This window comes from Bos indicus, chromosome 2 (assembly GCF_029378745.1).
Source record: "Bos indicus isolate NIAB-ARS_2022 breed Sahiwal x Tharparkar chromosome 2, NIAB-ARS_B.indTharparkar_mat_pri_1.0, whole genome shotgun sequence".
Lineage (NCBI taxonomy): Eukaryota > Metazoa > Chordata > Mammalia > Artiodactyla > Bovidae > Bos > Bos indicus.
Window position 1 is genome coordinate 71941838 of NC_091761.1, and position 20704 is coordinate 71962541.

At 43.0% G+C, this 20704-nt stretch overlaps 1 protein-coding gene across 7 annotated transcripts in view; it reads left to right on the forward strand.

Moving 5' to 3' along the window:
* RALB (RAS like proto-oncogene B) overlaps positions 1–20419 on the forward strand; it is a 74997-nt gene extending 54578 nt beyond the window's left edge. For all 7 annotated transcript variants that reach the window (XM_019974010.2, XM_019974016.2, XM_070769051.1 and 4 more), the window contains 4 exons: positions 1816–1975; positions 9548–9756; positions 15516–15693; positions 18831–20419. In XM_019974010.2, coding sequence (XP_019829569.1) covers positions 1862–1975; positions 9548–9756; positions 15516–15693; positions 18831–18950 — 621 coding nt within the window. In that variant the 5' untranslated portion in view covers positions 1816–1861 and the 3' untranslated portion in view covers positions 18951–20419. The remainder of the gene's footprint in view (positions 1–1815; positions 1976–9547; positions 9757–15515; positions 15694–18830) is intronic.
* The last annotated feature ends 285 nt before the right edge of the window (positions 20420–20704 follow it).

Genomic DNA, 20704 nt, shown 5'->3' on the forward strand with positions numbered 1-20704 from the left:
CTTTTCTACTGGGAGTATTTTCAAATTACTTTGTCAGAAGTAGGTTTCCATCATGTCTAATTAGAAAAAAGAACTCTCTTACAATGAGATAGGAAGGAAGCTAGCTGTTAGGTTCCTCTTACATGCTAGGCTCAGTGCTTTGCTCTTTCACATGTGTTATTTCATTTAATACTCAGAAGAATCCTGTAGGGTGGGTGATGGTTTACTTGTGTTTGCAGATAAGAAAACTGGCTTGGAGAAAGTGAGTAACAAGCATCTGGGTACACATCTCACAAATGACAGAACCAGACAGGGGCCCATGACATGCCCAAGCCCACCCTTTCTCCTTATGCCTTGGCAGATGTGAAAGAGATTTTCCATACAGATCTTTCAAAATAAAAATCGGCACTTGGTTTATGTAGATTATATGGCAACTCTATTTTAGTTTTTAAAGGAGCCTTCATTCGGTTTTCCATAGTGACTGCCCCTTTTCACCACATCCTCTCCAGCTTTTATTGTTTGTAGATTTTCTGATGATGGCCATTCTGACCAGTGTGAGATGGTATCTCATTGTAGTTTTGATTTGCAGTTCTTTAATAATTAGTGATACTGAGCATTTTTTCCTTTGCCTGTTGGCTGTCTGTATGTCTTCTTTGAAGAAATGTCTCTTTAGGTCTTCTGCCCATTTTTTGGTTGGGTTTTTTTTTAAGATGTATTTATTTTTGGCTGGGCTGGGTCTCTGTTGTTGGATGCAGGCTTCCTCTCGGGCCGGTTGTGGCGAGCAGGGTCTGTTCTCTAGTTGTCATGTGCAGGCTTCTCATTGCCGTGTCATCTCTGGTTGCGGAGCACAGGCTCTAGGCTCTTGGGTTTCAGTAGTTGTGGCACATGGGCTCAGTTGTCCCACGACATGTGGGATCTTCCCAGACCAGGGATTGAACCTGTGTCCCCTGCCTTAGCAGGCAGATTCTGAACCACTGGACCACCAGGGAAGTCCAGTTGGGTTGTTTTTTGATTTGAGTTCTGTGAGCTGTTTCTATATTTTGGAAATGAATTCCTTGTTGGTTGCATCATTTGCAAATATTTTCTCCTATTCTGCAGGTTGTTTTTTTGTTTATGATTTTCCTTTGCTGTGCAGAAGCTTTTAAGTTTAACTAGATCCCAAGTTTCAGGTATGTGTTGAATGTACTTATTCAGAATACTTTCTCTTCCCACACCACCAAGGTTGTTCTGTTCTACATACTTCATCTCACTTCTGATGAGGCTAAACTGATTTTGAGTAATAGACCGTTGTTTTAGAAAAGTTTAACTCACTTTGGTTCATCAGTGTAAATCAATGTGGAGTAAAAAATTGAGTTTTCCTCCTTTCAACTGTCCTGTATCGTGAAGGGATGCTGATTGTTAAAAGCAGGTTTACTCACCCTTTTCAGAGCCCCTCCTGGTCCCTGGGGCGGGCTGTGTGCCTGTGTGTGTTGGAGGTGGGGGCAGGGGCGTGAAGATACAGAGAACAAGGCTGAGGCCCCTGAGCAGTTCCCAGGGCACAGATGGTGTGGGGTCACTGTCTGGCCCCTCCACGGGTCTGATGGTGGCTCTCCTCCCTGCCTCTCTGGTGATGGGGCATCAGATGCGCACACTCGTTTCTCCTCTGTGTCTCGCCTTCACTCTGCTCCTGGTCCATGACTCCGGAGTGGTTGGGGCTTTATCTCTGCCTGGAACCTGAATAAGTGACTTCTCTGTTGGAACATCTGAGTTAGGCTTTTACGGAGCATAGCATTTTCATTTGATTTCCTTCGGGTGGAAACCAAACCACCTCTGAGTCTCTGTTTCTTTCCTTGGCAGCTCTTCCACTGGGTCCTCCAGCCACGTCTCGCAGAAAACCAGCAGGATGGCTGCAAACAAGAGTAAGAGCCAGAGCTCCCTGGCCCTGCACAAGGTGATCATGGTTGGCAGCGGAGGGGTTGGCAAGTCGGCCCTGACTCTGCAGTTCATGTACGACGAGGTAAGACACGCCAGCACACGCTGCCTCCCCGTCGGGTCTGCTGTTGCCCTGTCCCTCGTGTGCCTGTTCCCCCGTGCGCTTTAGAGTCATGGGGTAAATTATGTTACAGTGGCTTCTGAAGAGCTTTCCAGCAGGTTCTAACCTGGGTAAGCTCTGCACTGCTGATGTTAGGTGATCATTTCAGCTCTGGCACAGGGTGTTTGGGGTCCCTGCTCCCATTATTCCCGTGATTGAATTATGGCAGGAACATAGGGGGCGCCTTTGCACAGGTGAATCTGAAGAGTGAGCCAGGTGCCTAGCTTTGTGACTGTTGATCTGGGGCGAGAGAGGAGGAGTTGTAAGAAATTCATCTTTTCTCAAGTGACAGACATCACGTGTGCTCTAGTTGTCCCACTGGTCAGGGTAAAGTTCCAAGTTTCCATCACTTTCTGAGTGTAACGGCACTGGCGCAAGTCCAGTGTGACGACACAGGCTCGATTCCTGTGGCAAGTGTCCCTGCTTGACGGCCACTTGCCGGTCCTGCGGCAGAGCCCCCAAGCCAGAATTTGAGCCTCGAGGCCTCTTGCTGGCAGTGTGTTCACATGACACATGCTTTCCAGAATTTGTAAGAGAAGATACCGTCACCACAGTCAATTAAGATCATCCTCTCTTTTCACTAGACTTTGACCCCCTGTCCAGCCGCCTCCTAGGTAGTGTGGGGTTGGATGGCCATGACGTTTTGGGATATGGCTGAGGGAAGTGAGATTAAGGATACACCTAGCAGGGAACCAGTGATGCACATTTGTGTGGTTTGGAATCACTGGGCATGTGGTTGGGTTATCACCAGCTGTCCCAGTGTCTGCTGCCCACCAGGATTATTCTACCGCCCACCTGACTCAGTCTGGCATGGTGATGGGAGGTGCAGGGCCAGGGGTATGTCCTGGCACGAGTGTGTCCAAGGCAGCAGGCACGGAAAGTGTGTGGGAAGCAGAGGAGGGGTGGGCTCGAAACATGGAGTCAGAAACTGGTCTGGAAGATTCTTCCAGATCTTACAGCCTCTTACAGGGAAGATGGATAGAGGTTGCTGAAATTTGCCAAGAGTCCTCAAACCTTCATTACTAGCAATGTCACGTAATTGTGAAGTTGTAAACGATCATCAAAGAGAAACTTAGACCAACTAAGCTAGAAGAAAGACTACATGAGTTTTTAATGCTCTATAGGAAATATTTCAGGATCACTGGCATATGACAAGATAGTTCAAGCATATACAGCAAGTGTATACAACATAGGACAGTATTCTAGAGGTGTGCCAGGCAGTTAATTAACAAGACTGTTATTGTGCTGGATTTGGGGAGTCAATGGTATTTGTAGTGTTGCTGTGTAATAAATTACCATACGTTCAGCAGCTTCAAACTACACACAGCCGTCACTTTCATTTCCAGGGGTCAGGGGTATAGCCTGGCTGAGCTGAGGGCACTGCCTAGGGTCTCAGGCTGCAGGGAGGGTATCCAGCTTCCTGCCAGCTTGCTGGCTGTTGGCAGATGCAGGATGGCACCCTTGGCTCCTGGAGGTTGCCCCTAGTTCTCTGTTGTGTGGTCTGTTCCACAGACAACTCTTCCCCAGCCAGCAGGCAAATCTCTGGTGGTTTAGACAGATCCTCCTACATAGAAATGTAGTCATGAGGTCATTTCATCACAGCTGCCATATTCTATTGGTTTGAAGCCAGTCAGGGTCCCCTACAGTCAAGGGGAGAATGTCACACAAAGGACTCCCGAGGGTGGGTTCACCAGAGTATTTTTACATTTAATAAAATGTATAATGAATTGTGATTCCTTTTCTCCTTGGAGATAATCATTTTTGTATTTAATATTATATGTGTGATTTTGTATTTGTTTCTTTAAAGACTGCCCTTCAGTGAATAAGCTTCAAGCCAAAACCTCCATCACCTCCTGAGTCATACTCCCCTGTACCTTATCATGAGAAACTTTTTGTTTGTATGTTTTTGCATGACCAATTTCTTTTCTCTAAATTGAAGTATAGTTTATTTATAATGTTGTGTTGGTTTCTGCGGTACAGCAGAGTGATTCAGTTATACATATATTCTTTTTCATATTATTTTCCATTATGGTTTATCACAGGATATTGAATATAGTTCCCTGTGCTGCGATACAGTAGGACCTTGTTTTTTACCCATCTTATGTAATAGTTTGCACCTGCTAATCCCCAACTCCCAGCCTATCCCTCCCCAAGCTTGCCTGCCCCATGAAAACCACAGGTCTGTTCTGTGAGTCTTTCTGTCTCACAGAAGAGTTCATTTGTGTCATAGTTTAGATTCCATGTAAGAGTGATATCATATGGTCTTCATCTTTCTCCTTCTGACTTCACTTAGTGTGATAATTTCTAAGGCCATCCATATTGCTGCAAATGGCATTATTTCATCCTTTTCTATGGCTGAGTAATAGTCCACTCTATATGTGTATCACATCTTCTTTACCCATTCATCAGTTGATGACATTTAGGTTGTTTCCACGTCTGGGCTGTTGTGAATAGTGCTGCTGTGAACATAGGCGTGCATGTGTCTTTTTGAAGTATTGTCTTGTCTGGATACATGCCCAGGAGTGAGACTGCCTGACCATGTGGCAGTTCTATTTTTAGTTTCCAGAAAAACCTCTATAGTGTTCCCCATAGTGGTTGCACCAATTTACATTCCCCCCACCAACAGTGTAGGAGGGTTCTCTTTTCTCCACACCCTCTCCAGCATTTGTATACTTTTGTTTCTGACACTTGCTTTTATTTATTATATGCAGCAGCAGAGGCCAAAGTGGGGAAATCTAGCAGAATCTCTTTAATTTACCCACAACATTTTTGCATGAGAGAGGCAAATCTCAGGATCTGCTATGGAAGTCTTTCTTTGTTTTTGCTTAAAAATGTACTTTGCTTCCTAAAGTCTTATTTTTTCTCGTGTAACAGAGGCTAGGGAAGAAGAGATGGTGAGGAGAGGAATTAAGATTCTTTTAGGAGAAGGGGTTAGAGGAGCAGCTATTAATGGAGATGAAGGAGGGGATTCTGTGCCGCCTCCTACTCCGAATAATGGGCGGTGTCTGAAGTTGTTGGCACCCACTGGGTAGAGGGCGGGACTGCTGCCAAACACAAACAGGAGACCCCACTCGGGGAATCATCCAGCCTAAATGGTCAGTCATGCTGCTGTCAGGCGGCCTGGCCAGAGACAGCTCAGTGCGGGGAGGTTCCTTTACCACATGGGTGACTGAAGGGCCCTGGATGCCGGGTTCTTCAGAACTGAGCCACGTTTTAAATCCTCAGCCTAATGTACATGAAGACTTTTAGCTATTTGCTTTGTTGATAAGTGAGGTTGGCAATGGGGAGATTTTGGTGGCAACTGCTTTGAGACTTCTGGCAGTGGCTGGTAGTCAGCTGAGTGGTGGCTCAGGACAAAGGGTCTGTGTGAGGCTGGCCTTAGGCTTGGTGTCTTGGCATCTGAGACGGAACCCCAGCAGCCTGGCAAAACCAGCAGGGTGGCTCCTGTTAACAGAATTGTCAGCGTCAAGGCTCTGAGCTCATATTCTCATAATGAGCACGTTCCCTGGCACTGAGGCCCCTCCATGCAGCCACACGGGGACATTTGGACTCCAGTGTCAGAGGACTCAGTGGAACTCCTGCTGCATTTATCCTTGAAAGTTCAGAAATAAGCAACTGCGGTGCTTTACAGTGGTGTTGAGTTCACACTGGGTGTTGGGGTGGTTTTTTTGAGGGAGTCATATATTTGTCTCTTTGGAAAGACGTTAACAGGAGGATACTGCTATGAAGCATGGGCAAATTTTCATATTTTCTCTATTTTAAGATTGTTATATGAGTGTAAGAGAAATTAATACTAAAACTTTTAGTATCTTTACTTTTAGAATTAAAATCATTTGAATTAATAGCTGTTGATTGATAACACAAGGCTCTTTTTCAGTGTTCTACAAAGGGGTCCGTAAGTTCATGTTGATACTTTCAATTTCATTTTTTAATTACTTCAGCTGCTTCAGGTCTAAGTTGTGGCACGTGGGCTCTAGAGCTTGGGCTCAGTAGTTGTGGCACACAAGCCTAGTTGCTCTGCGGCATGTAGGGTCTTCCTGGACCAGCGATCGAACCCGTGTCCTCTGCGTTGGCAGGAGGGTTCTTAACCACTGGACCACCAGGGAAGTCCCTCAATTTGATTTTTAAATTTTTAAAAAATTATAGCTTTATGAAGAGTTCGTGTACCATGAAACTCACCCTTTTAAACTGAACCATTGAGTGATTTTTAGGGTATTCACACGGGTGTGCAGCCATGACCATGATGTAATTGTGGAACATATTTTTCACCTCAAAAAGCACCCCCTGCACAGTAGCAGCCATTCCTCATTATCGCCCCCCACCCGGAGCCTGGCAGCGACTTTCTGTTCCTATGGAGGTGCTGTTCAGGACGTTCTATATACATGGAATTAGTATGTGACCTTTATGTCTGGTTTCTTTCACTGAGCATCACCTTTCGAAAGTTCATCCAGTGTTACAGTTGTATCAGTGTTTCATTTCTTTTTTAAAAAATTGCAGTATAATTCACATACCATAAAATTGACCCTTTTAAGTGTACAATTCAGTGGTTTTTAGTATATTTACAAAACTGTGCAACCATTACCACTTATGTAATTCCAGAAAGTTCCCATTCCCCTCAAAGAAGCCTAATACCCACTGGCAGTCACCTCCACCCGCTCCCACAGCCCTGGCCACCATGAATCTGCTTTCTGTTTCCACAGACTTGTCTGTTCTACTCGTTTCATGTAAATAGACTCATATATGATCTTTTGTGTCTGGCTTCTTTTACCTACCAAAATTTGTCAGGGTTCATCCAGGTTGTAGCATGAATCTGTTTCCTTACTTTTTACAACTGAATAATATTCCATTGTCTGGATGTGCCATATTTTGATATTCATTTGTCAGTTGATATTTGGTCATTTCTACCTTTGGCTGTTATGGGTAATGCTGCTGTGAACGTTAACCTACAGGTGTTTGTGTGGACACCTCACATTCTCTTGGGTGTGTACCTTGGTGTGAAATTTGCTGGATTATATGGTAACTCTGTTTAACTTTTTGGGAACTGCAAAACTGTTCTATATACAGCCACACCATTTTACAATTTATGAGGGTTATAATCTCTCCATGTTCCCACCAATGCTTGTTATTGTCCATCTTTTTGATTACAGCATCTTCAGGTCAGTCGCTCAGTCATGTCTGACTCTTTGCAACCCCATGAATCGCAGCACGCCAGGCCTCCCTGTCCATCACCAACTCCCGGAGTTCACTCAGACTCATGTCCATAGAGTCAGTGATGCCATCCAGCCATCTCATCCTCTGTCATCCGCTTCTCCTCCTGCCCCCAATCCCTCCCAGCATCAGGGTCTTTTCCAATGAGTCAACTCTTCGCATGAGGTGGCCAAAGTATTAGTGGGTATGAAGTAGTAGCTCATGGTTTTGATTTGCATTTTCCTAATGACTAGTCAGGCTGAGCATCTTTTCATGTGCTTTTTGGCTATTTGTATATCTTCTTTGGATAACATCTGTTCAGATCCTTTGTCTATTTTTTTTTTCATTTCATTTGGTGTTTTCTTCCTTTGCCCATTTAAAAATCGATATTTAACTTTAAAATTGTTTTCTTATTGAGTTTTAAGAGTTATTTATATATTCTGAATACTAGCTCCTTATTAGATACAGTCTTTACAGATATCTTCTGCCATTCTCTGGGTTGTATTTTGACTTTGGTGGTGTCTTTCAAAGCACAAAATTTAAAAATTTTGATAAAGTCCAGTTTATCTATTTTCCCTTTTGCTGCTTGTGCTTTTGGTGTCGTATCTAAGAAGGCATTGCTAAATTCAAGGTTATGAAGATTTCTACTTTCTGTTTTCTTCTAAGAGTTTATAGTTTCAGCTCTTGTATTTAAGTCTTTGCTCCATTTTGAGTTAATTTTTGTATGTGATGTGAAATAAGGGTCCCAAGTTCATTTTTTCACATGTGGATATCCAGTTATACCAGCATGAAGTCAATTTTAATAGTACATTGCTGTCATTAAAATTATCCCCTGAATATCCTGACTTATAACATTAAAATACTTATTTTATGAATGATGCAATATAAAGAAAATAGCTCTGTATCATAATTACTAAATAATGTAACCACTGAGGGAAGTTTAACATTTCTTTGAAATTTTTTTGTCTTTCGTCTCTTTTAGTGGGTTGTATTCTATCCAGATATTCTGTTTTAAAGTCTCTTGAATTAATTCATTTCTCTGCTGGGCTACATTGGCGATTTAATATTCATTTACATTCGTTTGTTTCAGTTTTCCTGTTTAACAGCTTTTCTTTTGCTTTGTCCTCCCAGGGTGTTTCTTCTCTGTTTTTAGTAGCTGCATAGTATTCCATTATATAGATCCCTGGCCTGGGCAGTGGGGTGGTTTTTAACCTTCTGTTGTCACGTGTGGTACCACAGTGAATAACCTTGTGTGTTCCTGTGCACGTGTGTCTGTAAGTTAGATTCCTAGGAGGAGGACGAACCTTCTCCAACTTGATTAGGTGTTGCCATATTTGTCTCCATACAGACGATATTGTTGTCTCCTCCCACTAGCAATGTGCAAGAGGGCCTTTTCCCCAGAGTGTGTTGTCAGACTTTGGGATTTTTTGCCAGTCTGGTAGGTGAAAAATGGTATCTCTGTGTAGTTACCATTTTTATTTTATTAGTGGGTATGAACATCTTTTCCTGTGTTTAGCATCACACATATTTATTTTTGTGTATTATTTGTCTGTTGCCACTTTTCCCCATCAGCTTGGTCTTTTGTCTCTCCCTGTTTCTAGTTAATATATAGCTCTTTGTGATACGGCTTTAAATACTTTTTCCCTGTTTGTCGTTTGTCTTTGTTTATAGTGTGTTGTGCCATACAGAAGTTTAAAAATTTTTTATGTAGTCTAATTTATCAATTTTTTCTTACATGGCTTCTGGATTTTGAGTCATAGTTAAAAAGGCCTTCCCCACTTCAAGGTAATAAAGGGATTTCACCCATGTTTTCTTCTAGTTCTTGAGTGTTTTGTTGTTAACATTTAATCTTGACCCATTTGGAGTTTATCTTGTTGTACAGTTATTTAAGCCTCTTGGTGCCTCTTGACCAATTACTTTTCAGATGAGTTTTACAATTCTGTTGATTATGAATAAGAGCTTCCATTTCTTACCTTCACCAGTGTTTAATTATAATTGTATACTGACAAGAATATTGCCAAGCATTCTGCTCTCTGCTTGGTGTCCTCATCTGTAAAATGGGAAATATCTGCTCTTACTGTTTTTAAACAAAAAATTTAAATGGTAGAATTGAAAGGAGCAAAGAACATAAATACTACGTAAGGGATTATCTTTATTTTATAGTGCCTTACACATGGTGTGATAATTATCCACACTCAGTACTCAGTTGATAATAAGCAAAGTGCCCATATATTGAAATTTATTTCTTTGGCAGCTTTTCTTCTCTCTTAGAACTTTGTTAATTACTGATCGTGTTGTCTGTTTGCTCAGTTTGTGGAGGACTATGAACCTACCAAGGCTGACAGTTACAGGAAGAAAGTGGTCCTCGATGGGGAAGAGGTGCAGATAGACATCCTGGACACGGCGGGACAGGAGGACTATGCGGCCATCCGTGACAACTACTTCCGGAGCGGGGAGGGCTTCCTGCTCGTGTTCTCCATCACCGAGCATGAGTCATTCACAGCAACTGCCGAATTCAGGTGCGTTTGACGAGAAATAGTCTCCAGCAGGCCCTGTGCCCTCGGTCATGTCTCAGCCTTGGAAGGAGTTTGGGGTTAAGCATACACCTCCAGGGTTGAGCCTTCTTATCAGGAAGAAATCTGTCTAAAGAACTTTCTGGGGCTTTATGGATCTTGGCACATTATAGCTCATCGTTTGTTATATTTTCTTTGGGCTTCCTCGGTTTATAATTTCCAAATATAAATGATCTTAATGAAGGATCTGTTGTCCCTAAAGAGGACAAAGCCATTCCATATAGTCAGGAACCTGTTAGTTTTCATGTAAATCCTGAGAGGCAGGGGTTGGTAAGAGTTAACGATCTTTACCTCTTTTCATAATTTTGCTAAAAAGTGAATAGTTCTGCTCTACTTTGAGGTTTCTGAGACCTCCGATGTCAGGAGACGGACGCCAGGGTCAGAGTGACTGTGTGCTGCTCCCATGGGACACGTAACCCATGGAGTGGGAAGCGCCGGCTTTCGGTCACACAGAGCCAGGCCTGAGTCCCTGCCCTGTCACAGTCTTGTGACCCAGGGCAAGTGTACTTAGTGTTCTGTTTCCTGTCCTGAACATCTCTTACTGATGAGATGAAATGCTGTTAGGCTAAATTTCCCAAGTAGAACCATCATTGTGTGGTGGCCTGTATCTTCTCACCATATGGGCACGTGGGGAGTGTTCACTGCCATCACTTATTTGAAATCATGAAATTCATTGTTATAAAGAAATAGTGAGTGTGCAGTGTGCGGGCTCAGTGCTCCAGGGATTCTAGCAGGTAAGATCTCTCTCTCTGCCCCATCCCCTTGCCATCTTTTACACACCTTGGTTTTTCATCCCCCCTCCTTGGAAGCAGACCTGTCCAGATGACTGTTCATATTTTTGGTTGCCAGGCATGGTTTGCAGGATATCTTAGTTCCCTGGCCAGGGACTGAACCCACAGTCCCTTGGCAATGAGAGTGCCACGTCCTAATCACTGGATGGCCAGGGGAGTCTCAGATGACTTTTTATTCTAAGAACCAAATCTAGAGGGGAAGAAGAAAACAGTGATTTGTTTTTTTCACTCTTTAGCAAGTTCTGGTCAGAAATGAAGGCCATAAGCCAAAGATGAAACTGAGGAAGCCAAAAATGCCCTCAAGGTGTGGAAGGAACATCAGTGAGCTGGGAGGGAGGCCTTGGGGACCCTTGCAGAGCAAGGGGAAAGGAGGCAGGTAGAGCCTCACTTTGTCATCCTCATGGTCTCTAGTCTCCCGAGGGTGAATATCAACAGTTCTCGGCAACTAGGGTGTGTGTGTTGTGAGCAGTTAAATGGCTAGGATTCCCTGGGAGAAATCCTGTGAATTTGGAGCTCTCTCTGACGTAGCCAGAGGTTTCCGAAAGTAGCCCCCATGTTCACAGCTAGGCCTGCCTCCGCACAGTCCCGCTGGATGCCTCCTTGAGGCAGAGCAGGGCAGCGCACACACCAGCTTGTCTCTCGCCCCGTCCTGAGTCTTTGCTTTCCCGTCGGCCCCAAGACTCCCCAGGAGGGGATGTGCTGACAGTAGAGGTCACCTCCGAGAGTAACAGGGCCACCATGTCCTGTCCCCAGGTCACCACAGGCACCTCCTCCTGGGAGAAAGACTTTGTTTGGAAAGAAGGGAAAGGACAAGTTAGTGCTTGCGGCTTGAACTCTGGGCAGTTAAAAGAAGAGCCCTAGAGCTGCCCAGGTTCCCACGGTGCACAGGATGCGTGTGGGCTATCTGAGCCCTTTTGGTTAAACTCAGGCACTTTGCGCCTGTTAGCAGTTTAAAAACAGCACTTCTGCATTTATCTTCCAAATGGAAAAGCCCCAACATAAATAAAACATTAATATACTATCTTTTCCTTGAAAGTTTTCCTGGACATAATCCATAAACTAGAGAAGTAGTTTTGTTACATCAGAACTTGGTGCTTGTTTATCAATGAGATCATTAGTCACGCTTCTGTAAACCTAATGAGCCAGAAAGCAGTCAGTTTTTATTGCTCATCATATATACTGACCACATAACTTCTAAACACAGCATGCTCTTTGACACCTGTGAAATGCAGGATGTGGCAAAACTACTTAGAGGCAATTTTCAAGCATCTACTTACTGTTTTTTCTTTTTCATTTTTCTTAAAGGGAAGGATATACATATTAGGAGTTTGGAATCCACACTACTGTATATAAATTAAACAACAAGGACCTACTGTATAGCACAGGAAACTATATTTAACATTTTGTAATAACCTGTAAGGGAAAAGAATATGAAAAGGAATATATATACAGCTGAATCACTTGATCATACAACTAAAAGTAACACAACACTAAATCAACTGGTGCTTCAACAAAAAAATGTGATATCTGGTACTTAAATTGACCGTATGGAAAAAATTTAAGTATTTTTATTATTATGAAATGTCACCCTATATTATATAAAAATCAATACAGATCTCCACAAAATGTTTTTGAAGGGGTCTTTTATAGAAGTAGACATGTTCCCCCTGGATCAAAATAATGGAAGTGGAATATTTACTTTTTTTAAATATGTGTTTTTGTTTTAATTTTATTTTTTAACCTTACAATATTGGTTTTGCCATATATCAACATGAATCTGCCACAGGTATACACATGTTCCCCATCCTGAACTCTCCTCCCTCCTCCCTCCCCGTACCATCCCTCTGGGTCGTCGCAGTGCACCAGCCCCAAGCATCCAGTATCTTGCATCGAACCTGGACTGGCGACTCGTTTTCATATATGATATTATACGTGTTTCAATGCCATTCTCCCAAATCATCCCACCCTCTCCTCTCCCACAGAGTCCAAAAGACTGTTCTATACATCAGTGTCTCTTTTGCTGTCTCATATACAGGGTTATTGTTACCATCTTTCTAAATTCCGTATATATGCGTTAGTATACTGTATTGGTGTTTTTCTTTCTGGCTTACTTCACTCTGTATAATAGGCTCCAGTTTCATCCACCTCATTAGAACTGATTCAAATGTATTCTTTTTAATGGCGGAGTAATACTCCATTGTGTATATGTACCACAGCTTTCTTATCCATTCATCTGCTGATGGGCATCTAGGTTGCTTCCATGTCCTGGCTATTATAAACAGTGCTGCGATGAACATTGGGGTACACATGTCTCTTTCAATTCTGGTTTCCTCAGTGTATATGCCCAGCAGTGGGATTGCTGGGTCTTAAGGCAGTTCTATTTCCAGTTTTTTAAGGAATCTCCACACTGTTCTCCATAGTGGCTGTACTAGTTTGCATTCCCACCAACAGTGTAAGAGGGTTCCCTTTTCTCCACACCCTCTCCAGCATTTATTGCTTGTAGACTTTTGGATTGCAGCCATTCTGACTGGTGTGAAATGGTACCTCATAGTGGTTTTGATTTGCATTTCTCTGATAATGAGTGATGTTGAGCATCTTTTCATGTGTTTGTTAGCCATCTGTGTGTCTTCTTTGGAGAAATCTCTATTTAGTTCTTTGGCCCATATTTTGATTGGGTCATTTCTTTTTCTGGAATTGAGCTGTAGGAGTTGCTTGTATATTTTTGAGATTAGTTGTTTGTTGCTTCATTTGCTATTATTTTCTCCCATTCTGAAGGCTGTCTTTTCACCTTGCTTATAGTTTCCTTTGATGTGCAGAAGCTTTTAAGTTTAATTAGGTCCCATTTGTTTATTTTTGCTTTTATTTCCAATATTCTGGGAGGTGGGTCATAGAGGATCCTGCTGTGATATATGTTGGAGAGTGTTTTGCCTATGTTCTCCTCTAGGAGTTTTATAATTTGAGGTTTTTTGTATTTCCATACAAATTGTGAAATTATTTGTTCTATCTCTGTGAAGAATACCGTTGGTAGCTTGATAGGGATTGCATTGAATCTGTAAATTGCTTTGGGTAGTATACTCATTTTCACTATATTTATTCTTCCAATCCATGAACATAGTATATTTCTCCATCTATTAGTATCCTCTTTGATTTCTTTCACCAGTGTTTTATAGTTTTCTATATATAGGTCTTTAGTTTCTTTAGGTAGATATATTCCTAAGTATTTTATTCTTTTTGTTGCAATGGTGAATGGAATTGTTTCCTTAATTTCTCTATTTTCTCTAGCAATCAGAATCCAACAACACATTAAAAAGATCATACACCATGACCAAGTGGGCTTTATCCCAGGGATGCAAGGATTCTTCAATATCCGCAAGTCAATCAATGTAATACACCACATTAACAAATTGAAAAATAAAAACCATATGATTATCTCAATAGATGCAGAGAAAGCCTTTGACAAAATTCAACATCCATTTATGATAAAAACTCTCCAGAAAGCAGGAATAGAAGGAACATACCTCAACATACTAAAAACTATATATGACAAACCCACAGCAAACATTATACTCAATGGTGAAAAATTGAAAGCATTTCCCCTAAAGTCAGGAACAAGACAAGGGTGCCCACTTTCACCATTACTATTCAACATAGTTTTGGAAGTTTTGGCCACAGCAATCAGAGCAGAAAAAGAAATAAAAGGAATCCAAATTGGAAAAGAAGAAGTAAAACTCTCACTGTTTGCAGACGACATGATCCTCTACATAGAAAACCCTAAAGACTCCACCAGAAAATTACTAGAACTAATCAATGACTATAGTAAAGTTGCAGGATATAAAATCAACACACAGAAACATATGATTTTTAAAAAATAATTTTAGAAAGCTGATTATTTTTAGTAGAGGTCAAGTCTGATGTGCTACAGGTAACGGTTACTTTAGAGAAGATGTTTTTGAAGTACTTTTCCGTAGGCCTTGGAGTATTTAATTTTCTCCCACCACTTTGTAGTAGAAAAATTATGCACATTGAAGTAGGGTTCCTGCCTCACAGAACTAGGGGGAAGGGCAGGGGGGCCACACATGCAGATTAGAGTTGAAGCAAGAGTTTTACAAACCATACTTACTGTTATTACTTGAGCATCTCTCTGGTGTTTCTTTGCTTTTTTGTAATATTCTATTTCACTGAGGTAAAAAGAATTACCAGTTGTACTTGCTACACTGATTTCATGGTCTGCTAATAGACTGTTCCTTTCTATATTCCTGTGGCTCAGACAGTAAAGAATCTGCCTGCAATGCAGGAGACCTGGGTTTGATCCCTGGGTTGGAATTAAGGGAATTTCAACTGGGTTGGGAAGATCCCCTGGAGAAGGAAATGGCTACCAACTCCAGTATTCTTGCTTGGAGAATCCCATGGACAGAGGAGCCTGGAGAGCAACAGTCCATGGGATCACAACGAGTCAGACGTGACTTTACAACTTACCACTTGAACTTTCTATATTCTTACAAAGAAATGACTTTTTTTCTCCCAACGTAATTATTATGCATTTTGTATATAAAGATATTTCTTTTATCTGATTTCTATCCCAGAGGGTCCCAAGTTTTCCCTTTTTTGGTTTTGTTTTTGCAGAAGCATAAATTGGGGATGCTGTTGAAGTGCAAAATCCTGGGCTCCTACCCAGACATTTACTTATGGGCCCAGGAACCTGCATTTGTAATGCGCACCCCGAGTAACTCTAGTGTAGCAAACTGAAACCAGACTTGAGGAACTCCAGTTAACCACAGGGTGGAGGGGGTGCTTCCTCAGGAGGGGCTGTAAATGGCAGCTCCCTCAGCCATGCCCACTGTCTTGCCTGGGTTGGCAGAACTGGGCTCTTCATCCAGCCTTCTTAGCTGCTTTCTTCTTGATCCACCACCACAGGGAACAGATCCTCCGCGTTAAAGCTGAAGAAGATAAAATCCCACTGCTCGTCGTGGGGAACAAGTCTGACCTGGAGGAGCGGAGGCAGGTGCTAGTGGAGGAGGCCAGGGCCAAGGCCGAGGAGTGGGGTGTGCAGTACGTGGAGACCTCGGCCAAGACACGGGCCAACGTGGACAAGGTGGGTCGTCCCCCGCCCACCATCTGCTGCTTGTGGGGGAGCTGCTCTGGGGAGACCGGGGTGGCGGGGTGGGGAACGGATCCTAGCATCAGGACGAGAAGCACAGGGATGGTCCAACCCACACGCCAGCCTTTGTCAGGTGCGTGCCTTTGGCCAAATGGAAGCCCAGTGGGTGAGGCTGTGGCTGTGGAGGCCCTGTCCTTGCACACTCTGGGGGCAGGGCTGGCTGTGTCAGGTGCCCTCTTGGTTTTGCTCTTATTGACGGATTGGGTGGGCTTCCCTGATAGCTCAGTTGGTAAAGAATCCACCTGCAATATAGGAGACCCCGGTTCAATTTCTGGGCCGGGAAGATCTGCTGGAGAAGGGACAGGCTACCCATTCCAGTATTCTTGGGCTTCCCTTGTGGCTCAGCTGATAAATAATCCACCTGCAATGCGGGATACCTGGGTTCGATCCCTGGGTTGGGAAGATCCATTGGAGAAGGGAAAGGCTACCCACTCCAGTATTCTGGCCTGGAGAATTCCATGGACTTTACAGTCCATGGGGTTGCAAAGAGTTGGACACCACTGACTGACTTTCACTTTTCACTTTCACGAATTGGATAGATTTGTCCTTTTCACCTTCCTATCCCCCTGTAGAGCCCAGGAGTCCTGTCTTTATAACTTAGTCCCTGCATCATAGTTTCTCCCAGGAATTGGCTCTTTAGGGAACTCTCTCTTCCTCAGCCCCAGAGTACTTTCTCATTCAAACGCCTGTAGCTAAAGAAAGGATAACCTTGACAGTGATAAATACCAACAGTTGAAAAACCACCTTCCAGCGATGCAAGGCCTTTTAAATGTATTATTGTATTTTTTTGGCCATGCTGGGTCTTCACTGCTGTGTGGGCTTTTCTCTAGATGCAAGGAGTGGGGGTACTCTTCATTGCAGTGCATGGGCTCTATGGTGTGTGGGCTCAGTAGTTGTGGTTCCCAGGCTATAGGGCACGGGCTCAATAGTTGTGGTGCACACAGGCTCAGTTGCTCTTTGGCATATGGGATCTTCCGGGATCAGGGATCGAACCCATGTCTCCTGCATTGGGGGGTAGATTCTTTACCACTGAGCCACAAGGGAAGCCCTTTAACACGTTATTGAGTAGACACATATTATAGCAACAGGCGTTAGTTTCTACAAAGATCTGTTTGTCAACAATGTGTTTTTTGGAAGAAAAAAAAAGTTCACAGTGGTTACCCCAGAGCATCTAAAGCTGAGACTTTCTCTCTGCCGTCACCCTGTTCCTCAGCTCTGACATCATAACATGGCTCCCGTAAAACCTACACATATGGCTTTGCAGCCAAGTAGTGGACACATCTGCTCCATCTGCACAGCATCTGAATCCCCCCCACTTCCTTCTCACTTCTCCTTTGCTTCTTTCCTAAAGAGCAAGAAATCTGATACCAAGCGCTATTGTAGCCAGCTGGAAGATTTAGGATGTTGGTGTCAGGAGGGCTTCACTCTGGAAGCCTCTCCAACAACATAAATCTGTTTAATTGTGTCTCGAGTGTGAAGCAGGTTCCTTCGGCAGCTCCTTTTTCTCTGTTAGCTCTTACGTTGATTGTTGTGTGTTTCCAAATCTTTCCATTTTTATCAAATAGTTTTCTAGCCATAGAATTACAACACACAGGAACTCCAGTCACATACTTCATTTTTTAAAAATCAAGATGACTTGCTGGGCATGGAACTGTGGACGTGGGGAGCAGGGGCTGTCACAGAGCGGCTTGTCATCTGCCCTTCCTGCCCCGACCTGCTGGACCTGCCAAACAGGAACCAGCAGAAACTGATGACCAACAGGCAGCATTGTATTCACTTGTCAACAGTTCACAGGGAAGGGGATTGTTGATAAGACTGGCCAGTGAACTGCTTGGTCAACATTTGATGCTGGACATACACCCTTCCCCCTTCTGCCTTTTGCTGTTAGAAAATCCAGCAATATTTGAAGCTGTTCTCAGTCACTATTGGGCTTCCCTGGTAAAGAATCCACCTGCAGTGCAGGAGACCTGGGTTTGACCCCTGGGTTGGGAAGATTGCCCTGGAGAAGGAGATGGCTACCTACTTTAGTATTCTTGTCTGGAGAATCCCATGGACAGAGGAGCCTGGCAGGCTACAGTCCATGGGGTTACGAAGAGTCAGACAAGACTGAGCAACTGACACTTCAGCCACTATTGGGCGGAGCAAGGGGTGTGCTTTCCTGAGAGACTGAAGGGAAGGAAGGGATACTTAGGTTAGCCTGATCCAGTTTGGGGGATCCTTCACTATACCCTGAACTGTGGTGAGTGCCTGTGGAGCCCTCATTCAGAAAGCTTGATCTCACTTTCCCTAGGAAAGTAACAGGAGTCTGTTGTTCTGTGCAAGTGTCCAAAGGTAAAAGCCTACTCTGAGTCTCACATTTGGCATCTTCTCCATGAGAAATCATGAACCTTTCTTTGTAGGAGGTGTATAATCAGTACCCAGGCATGGGTGCTGGGAGCAGATGATGACAATCCGTATCTAAGTAACACACTAGCATTCACAGTAGGTCTCATCAGCTCCTGAAGAAGCCCCTTTAGCTGACATCAGGGAGTGGAGGCGCAGGTGTGGGAGGAGGGGACAGGTTGCTCTTTCTGCTTCTCCCCGACCCCTGAGAACGCAAGTCTGCTGCTTGGGGCTCATGATGAGGTTCCTGCCTTTAGGGTTCATTGTTTCAGGAGTGGGTACTCGTGCCTTCCTTCCGTCTCCTGGTGCTTGGGAGGTACTGGGAGGTTTGAGGACTGTTATCACTCTCAGTGTCTGTAAGTTTCACAAATTGCTGTGGCTCAGTCCGGTGATGTTTTATCCCTCATCATACTTACCCCGAGAACAGCTTTTATCATTCTGCAGTAAGCCACTGGATGCAAGAACAGCGTGATGCTTCTGTCCGTGTGATGTGAGCAGAGATATCTCCTTTGTAGAACCAGAAAATGCTTTTAATGTTAATTGTTCTCCTTTGCTTTAAACCTTTTGTTTTTGATGACCCATGGTTTCTAAGAATACATTTGGCTTGATGCTTTAAAATGTGACCACATATCCTGCTTGGTCAAACTGCTTCATTACATCATGAAATGGCTTTTTCCTCCCCACCCCAGGTGTTCTTTGACCTCATGAGAGAGATCAGGACAAAGAAGATGTCAGAAAACAAAGATAAGAATGGCAAGAAAAGCAGCAAGAACAAGAAAAGTTTTAAAGAAAGATGTTGCTTACTGTGAAGGCCCAGGTGCTGGACCAAGTGGGTCGCCACTGAGGACCGAGGGCGGGTTCCTTGAGACAAGACTTCCGTTGACCTCTCAGCCTGTTCCTGTGCTCCCCAACCTCCTTCACACACACTTCTGTAAATGGGGAAAAATATCTGTGACTCGTTGGCTGGCAGAAGAAATAAGTCCTTGACCCTGCCGTGGGATGGCTCCTTTGTCAGGAGGTTGCAGAGATTGATCTCTCTTTTCCTCCCTAAAGTTAACCATGAATGTAGTGCAGGGGTTAGCCAAGTGTAGTTAAAAAGACTGTCCTTGTTTCTTCTTTTTTACCCCAGTTTGATGACATTAGTATCTCCTGCTTTGAAATAAAAATGTCTTATTAGCTCTTGAGAGGCAAGGAGTGGGGTGAGACTCCCCCTGCTCTTGTCAGCTCCACAGTAGTTCTCAGAAACACCCATTAGGTTCTAATGACGCTGGAAAATTCAGAGACTTTTTGGATAAGTCTTTTGGCCATACCCTGTGGACTGGAAGCAGAGCTAAAAAAAAAAAAAAAGAAATTTTTGAGTTGGGCCAAGCAGGTCAATACCAAGCTCAGAAATCCTTCTCAGTATGAAAGTTGCATTCTTCAGAGTTAAGTATCAGCCAGTCATAGGCTGTGCTGGTTCCTCTTCTGTAGCATCCTGATTTTTGTGAAGGAGCTTATTTTTAATAAAGGAAGATTCAAGATCAGTATACTTTATAATAAATGAAGATACAAGATCAATATACTTTATAAATGATACTTTTCTAATAAGAATTAAAAAAATCCTTTGGCCAAATCCTCTCCTCATTGCCAGTCGTGAGGTCCCGCCCCTGCTCCTCTACCCGTAACCAGCACACTCCATCCTGACCATCTCCTTGCTGCAGAGGCTGAGAGGACCTTTTCTCTTGTTTTCTTTCAGTGTATCCTCAGTTCTTCTGAAGTACGTGATGAGTTAAAACTGTGTTCTGAACTGAAGCCAGAGCTGTGCCACACACCTGGCTACCTCTCGTACAATTGCTCAGTAAATGCTGAATTTAAAATCAGAAGAAGTGGAACAGGATAAGAAAAGCCAGTGCCCCTTCACATCTGAGAGCTGGTTGCTGTATCTAATATAAATTTGTTTCTGAGACAACCATCTAGTTAAAAAAGAAAGATTTTTATGGATGACATATCATCCATCTTTTTTTGTGTCAATATTCTAAATTCAGCAATCAGAAAGTTTTTCATCAGGAAAAGATGACTGATAGAAACCTAGTACTCAGCATATTTTTCCCCATTTTTCAGAAGTGACATTTCACATAGGTGCCAAAAGTGAATTGGGGCGGGGAGAATGGGAACCTTTGGAATTTATGGTTATTACAGAAATTGTAGAAATTATGATCTGACTGGAAAACAACCTTGTTATCACCTCCCAAAGAATCATGGGCTTTTTTCAATTAAAAAAAAGCAGAAATTCAGAGTTTTTCAGAATTGAAGCCTTTTTATTTTATCCTTTTGTCATACACGTGAAATATAAGTATTAAACAAATTGACCACAAATTATTCTTTATTGTTCTTATTAGATGTTCTACAAACTTTATTTCAATTTTTTTTTGAATTGTGCTGTGGGAAATAAATTTTTTGATATAAACAGTAATTTTAACTAAATCTTTCCTTTGGGAGAGATGACTCTTCCTAAAATTTAAAAAAGTTGAAGGTAATCACATTGTTGAATTTTTTTAAACCATCTTTTCTTTTCATCAGTTTG